The 6,845-nt window shown below is 41.9% G+C and overlaps 1 protein-coding gene across 1 annotated transcript; it reads left to right on the forward strand.

The window, feature by feature from the left end:
* The first annotated feature begins 4,515 nt into the window (after positions 1–4,515).
* Positions 4,516–6,095, forward strand: LOC115104418 (galectin-related protein A-like). Its single transcript, XM_029625841.2, is given in 4 exon segments — positions 4,516–4,622; positions 5,069–5,219; positions 5,221–5,256; positions 5,569–6,095. Coding segments are annotated over 4 exon segments (438 nt in total). The 3' UTR covers positions 5,713–6,095.
* Positions 6,096–6,845: the final 750 nt, after the last annotated feature.

Raw genomic sequence — 6,845 nt, forward strand, 5'->3', positions numbered from 1 at the left:
AGGGAGTGTGCAATTGGCATGCTGACCGCAGGAATGTCCACTAGAGCTGTTGCCAGGGAATGTAATGTTAATTTCTCTACCATAAGCCACCTCCAATGTCGTTTTAGAGAATTTGGCAATACGTCTAACCGGCCTCACGATTGCAACCATGCGTTACCACGCAAGCCCAGAACCTCCGCACCTTGCTTCTTCACCTGCGGGATTGTCTGAGGGGGGAACGGGTGCTAAGGAGTATTTCTGTCTGTAATAAAGCCCTTTTGTGGGGAAAACTCATTCTGAATGGCTGGGCCTGACTCCCCAGTGGGTGGGCCTGGCTGCCAAGTGGGTGGGTCTATGCCCTCTCAGGCCCACCCATGGCTGCGCCCCTGCCCAGTCATGTGAAATCCATTTATTTATTTAAATTGACTGATTTCCTTATATGAACTGTAACTCAGTAAAATTGTTGAAATTGTTACATGTTGTCACAATCGTTGTTGTAAGAATCGGACCAAAATGCAGCGTGCTTTGGGTTCATCATCTTTATTAGGTGAGCAGGCAAAAAACAATAAAGAACAAAACGAACATGAAGCTATGCAGTGCTCAAGGCAACTATACACAAACAAGATCCCACAAAAACCCAGTGGGAAAGGCTGCCTAAATATGATCCCCAATCAGAGACAACGATAGACAGCTGCCTCTGATTGGGAACCATACCAGGCCAACATAGAAATAACAAAACTAGTGTACCCACCCTAGTCACACCCCGACCTAACCCAATTTGAGAATAAAAGGATCGCTAAGGTCAGGGCGTGACACATGTTGTGTTTATATTTTTGTTCAGTATACTTAAGTATCAAAAGTAAAAGTATAAATCATTTCAAATTCCTTATATTAAGCAAACCAACTGGCCCCATTCTTGTTATTTTTATGGATAGCCAGGGGCACACTCCAACACTCAGACATTATTTACAAACAAAGCATGTGTGTTTAGTGAGTCTACCAGATCAGAGGCAGTAGGGATGACCAGGGATGTTGTCTTGATAAATGTGTGAATTTGATAATTTTCCTGTCCTGCTAAGCATTCAGAATGTAACAAGTACTTTTGGGTGTCAGGGAGTAATGTATGGAGTAAAAAGTATATTATTTTCTTTAGGAATGTATCACGACTCAGGATATGACCCAGATGCAAACACGGGAGGCGGATAGTACAGTTCTCAGATTGTTTATTAGAAACACCGGGGAGGCAAAGGGCAGGTCGAGAGCAGGCAGAGGTTTGTGATCAGGTCCGAGTCAGACAGGTACAGGAAAGCAGCCAGGCTCGGGGTCAGGGCAGGCAGAATGGCCAGAGCTGGGAAAAACTAGGAAAAAAAACTAGAGAAACAGGAAGGCGAATGCATATGGATAGCTTCAGAGATGACCTGACCAATCTTTAAGTCTTTACTGAAGACTCATCTCTTCAGTGGGTCATATGATTGAGTGTAGTCTGGCCCAGGAGTGTGAAGGTGAACGGAAAGGATCTGGAGCAACGAACCGCCCTTGCTGTCTCTGCCTAGCCGGTTCCCCTCTCTCCACTGGGATTCTCTGCCTCTAACCCTATTACAGGGGCTGAGTCACTGGCTTACTGGTGCTCTTTCATGCCGTCCCTAGGAGGGGTGCATCACTTGAGTGGGTTGAGTCACTGACGTGACCCCCCCCCCCCTTGGGTTGTGCCGTGGCGGAGATCTTTGTGGGCAATACTCTGCCTTGTCTCCGGATGGTAAGATGGTGGTTGAAAATATCCTTCTAGTGGTGTGGGGGCTGTGTTTTGGCAAAGTGGGTGGGGTTATATCCTTCCTGTTTGGCCCTGTCCGGGGGTATCATCGGATGGGGCCACAGTGTCTCCTGACCCATCCTGTCTCAGCCTCCAGTATTTATGCTGCAGTAGTTTATGTGTCGGGAGGCTAGGTTCAGTTTGTATATCTGGAGTACTTCTCCTGTCTTATCCGGTGTCCTGTGTGAATTTAAGTATGCTCTCTCTAATTCTCTCTTTCTCTCTTTCTCTCGGAGGATCTGAGCCCTAGGACCATGCCCCAGGACTACCTGGCATGATGACTCCTTGCTGTCCCCAGTCCACCTGGCCGTACTGCTGCTCCAGTTTCAACTGTTCTGCCTGCGGCTATGGAATCCTGACCTGTTCACCGGATGTGCTACCTGTCCCAGACCTGCTGTTTTCAACTCTCTAGAGACAGCAGGAGTGGTAGAGATACTCTTAATGATCGGCTATGAAAAGCCAACTGACATTTACTCCGGAGGTGCTGACTTGCTGCACCCTCGACAACTACTGTGATTATTATTATTTGACCATGCTGGTCATTTATGAACATTTGAACATCTTGGCCATATTCTGTTATAATCTCCTCCCGGCACAGCCAGAAGAGGATTGGCCACCCCTCATAGCCTGGTTCCTCTCTAGGTTTCTTCCTAGGTTTTGGCCTTTCCAGGGAGTTTTTCCTAGCCACTGTGCTTCTACACCTGCATTGCTTGCTGTTTGGGGTTTTAGGCTGGGTTTCTGTATAGCACTTTGAGATATCAGCGGATGTTATATAGCTGAGGCTATATAAATACATTTGATTTGATTTGATTTGACCATTGATCCTGTTGACTCTTGGAAGTCTCAACCCTACTCCCCTCAGAAACCATGGATGTCCTTCGATGAGATACATGTATGATGCTGACCATGTGTCTCCAAATAACCATGTACAATAGATAACCTGGTTTCTACATTTTGGTGAAACTCACAATAAACCTGTTAAGGGATTTTTATGAATAATGACTCAATTATGTATACATTTAAATCAGAACTATGACTAAACAGAATACCACTATGTTACTGTATGGATGTATGAATCTTATTATAATCATAATACTGAATGTAATGTGTGTAGTTTTCGTCCAGAATTAGAAGGACTGTCTGTTCCTTGTTAGAAATGAATGGAATGCTGTGTTCCTTACAGGACATCCTGTCTCTTCACAGGGAGAGGAGAGACCTTGGGCTAGTAGTAGATTATTTAACAGGTGGTGGACAATGTGGAAAGGCTTGTGAACTATACTGAAATTGTATCGGAGTGGAGGAAGGACAGAATAAAACCTGTGACGTAATTTTTAGTATAAAACCTGATGTAAATTGTACTATGATCAGTACTCCCGAGAATAAACACTATTGATTGATTTTGAGACTTGTCTCTGTCCATTTCATGCAAATAAGTATCTTACACATTTTTAGAAATGGGCAGAGTGTTTTAATTTAATTGGTTGATAAACATATAGGAATCAAATTCCTTTAACAAAACCAAAGGATGCATGTCTAACTATGTCACACAGGCGTACTTCCCATGGCAGATCATGCCTCCTTCACCCCCTGAGCAGAGGAGAGCCTCCAGCATTTGAAGCAACATGGAGAAGGCAGTTCACTCAGCCCTGTGCTGCAGAGTCCCACCCCAGAGGAGAGGTGCTTCGTCCAAGAGAGCCGGTTATGGAAATATGTTTTTTGCCCTCCATCTCGCCCATGAGCCAGAACACTGTCTCTCCCCAAGGGGGACTATGAGATGGAAGAGAAGTAGATCAGCTGCCAGAAGAGCCGGGATAGGGACCAGGATGTGGCCTAACTTCCAGTTGCCATCCAGGGACAGCTGGCACAGAAGCCTCTCTCAGTTTTATCGACTTTATTATATTTCATTGTGGTCCTAGACTGATTTCCAAGTCCATTTTTACAATACGTTGTTTTTTATCAATTTCTTTCCACTGCATAAAAAGTGTTATTCATACTTTAAAAAATATATATATATATATATATTAATAGGCCCTTATAACAAGGCATAATAAATGTAAGGTAGACATAACTGAACGCATTTTGAAATATTTTTTTTGTAGCCTACATCATAAATTGATTGTTGATGTTTACTTTGTAACTTTAAAAGGACACTGCCCCATTCTATCCCACTATAATTGAAAGAGAGCTGGAGGACAGATAAGAGAAAACAAAGCTATCTGATTATAGAAAACAAGGATTAGACGGATTAGGTTGTGATTTCGTCAGCAGTTTTCAGGTCAGAAACTAAGCAAGACGCAAAATAGGACGTCGCCGTTCGCAATAACCGCATGCATACATTTTTTAGCAAATCCCAACATCACGGTCGCTGCTCTAGTCTACCTGTCAGGTCACTTCTGCTGTGCATATTACGTTGGTGCGACAGACAGAGCACCTTTCAGCTCAGCTGATAATTTTTTTCTCTCCATTTGGTCAAGATGGCGGAACTGGTAAGTGAATATGAGAAATATGTTTGAATTTATTCACAAGTCTGTGTAACATAGCCCATAGCCCAACAAATCTGATAGAAATAAATGCAGTCCAATCTCCCTTGACCAAGAGGTTGTGCAAAGACTGGTAAGCATTATGTTATTTCAATGAACATACCAATATGAACCCTATTCTGAAGAAAGTTTTTTGAGTACATGAGGGTAAGTTTAACATGACTTCTGGATGTGTGAAGAAAATGTATGGTACTTTGTTCTCTGTCAGTTCCGTTCAGTGGTCATATCACAGGTGGGATGAGGCCTGGAAAGAAGATCATTGTGATGGGGATAGTGAATCCTGAGCCTGACAGGTACATTGGACACACCCACATCATGCCTGCATACCAAATGGCAACTTTTTCCCTATACAGTGCACTACTTTTGACCAGAGCCTAGGTCAAAAGTTGTGCACTATAAAGGGGAAAAGTTTCCATTTGGGACGTCTAGCACGACTATCCTTTATCAAATACCAGTTAGCTCAGCTACAAATAATATGTAGTGTGAGAGTATCTTGATGTGGCTTCCATACAGTACCTTAGAAAAAACCTGCTTTAAGTTGTATAGGAATTCTATTGCCATGTGGTTTGGGAAAAAGCCACCGAAGTTGGGAGGATGATGTCTAAATGTCAGGATTGTAATCCACTTTGTACAAGGTCAGTAAGTATTGTATATGTATACAATGAAACACAAAATGCATAACAGACTTAGACTACCTTTTCTAACACACTTACCTTTTTTGGTCTTTGTGGCTACCCAGCTTTGACATCAGTCTGGCCTGTGGGTGTGGCACAGTGGATGAGGCTCCTCCCACTGACGTGGCATTAGAGCTCTGTGCCAAGTTCGAGGACCTCCAGTTCCTACGTAAGGCCTGTGTTTCGGGCACCTGGGGTGACGCTGAGAAGCTCATCCCCCTACTTCCCCTTCATCGAGGACCAACCTTTCCGGGTATGGGGAGGATCTTCATTTCTTCTCAGTGGCTCATCTTTGTATTCCACCCTTTGATAGTGTCACTGAATCCTGCAATTTATAGTGTAGGGTTATGATTATAATATAGGTTATAGTGTGGTTATAGCATAGGGTTAGGTTTACATTGGAATAAACAGAAACATTTAATATTGTTTCATACGATTAAGCACATTTTGAGAACACTGAAATGAAGTGTCAGGTGTCATTCAGGTTCAAGAAGGTAACACATGATGTAAGACTCACAATACAACAATATGGCTGAATGACCTCCCCTCGTTGTTTCTTCCCCAGATCGAGATCCATTGTGAACTACTGCGTTTCCGTGTATTTGTGGATGGACACCAGCTCTTTGATTTTTACCACCGGGTGCAATCCTTACTGGACATTGACACATTAAGGATTAATGGTAGTTTAACCATTACCAAACTCGGATAGAGGGAAGAAGGACTGTGTAGGATGCACTTTACAGAAGTGGTGATGGAACCTTGCCTCCCATAATCCTCACCCTTAGCAACATTGTGGACATCGACTTGAAAGCAATGTCTTAGCCTCTTTGAGCCTCAGCTGACAAAATCGATTGCAAAGCAATGTTCTGTCCCTGGATTTTCTATAGGATGTAGCCTACCTATTTCTGTTAGTCGTGATTTATTTTTTGTTTCGTGGTATTGAGTGCTGTTGGTTTGAGATGGTCATGAAATAAAAAAGCTTCCAGGGTAAAAAGAAAACTTTAAAAGATCAGAGATCTTGAGCAATACATTTTTTGGTGTTAATGAAAGCTCTCAGGAGGAATTACATACGCACACATACTGCTCTGAACATGAGGATGAAAATGACATTTAAATAAAGGACATAGTGTGTCCTTTATTTTTTAACATTTTGATTATATTGATTAACTAATATTGATTAACTTATAACTACAATATACTACATATTTCAGTATGATATAATATTTAAGTGTAATTGGAAATGAATAATTGAGTGGTTATGAAGTAATTAATAATTCTGTGGGGTATTATGCTTACACGGTGGCCTTTCAGTTCTTCAATAATTAAATTACGTTTATTTTGTATCATGGCATATTACAATAATTTCATGAACTATGCCAGTAGATTATATTGCAGGGGCACAGGTTATTATTCAAGAGTAGAATGGTGATTTTCTATTCCCTCACCTTGATGCTTGACAATGTCTGTGTATGTTGAGAAGCTCTTTCAGTGGCCTATTCATTTTCAATTAAAATATTTGAATGTGTCATAAATTAATCTGTTAATTTTGGAAATGTGGATTGTTTCAAATTGAAATGACTGAGGACTATTATAGGCCTAAAGAAAGGAATGCAGTACAGTATCTTTTTGTTGCTCAGTTGACCAGATGCTTGAATGGGAGACATAAAAGAAGCCCCCAATTTAGTTGAGTCATTTTCTATTAAGGTATCTTTACCTTAACTCAAGTGTGACAATTGGGTACTACTCAGTATTACTACTGCCAGTGCAGATGGATTTTGGATGCAGATTATTCTCCACTCGTCCATGCGCTCCAGTATGCTCTGCTTCCAAAGTAGAGGAAAA

The sequence above is a fragment of the Oncorhynchus nerka genome, linkage group LG15 (assembly GCF_034236695.1).
Source record: "Oncorhynchus nerka isolate Pitt River linkage group LG15, Oner_Uvic_2.0, whole genome shotgun sequence".
NCBI lineage: Eukaryota > Metazoa > Chordata > Actinopteri > Salmoniformes > Salmonidae > Oncorhynchus > Oncorhynchus nerka.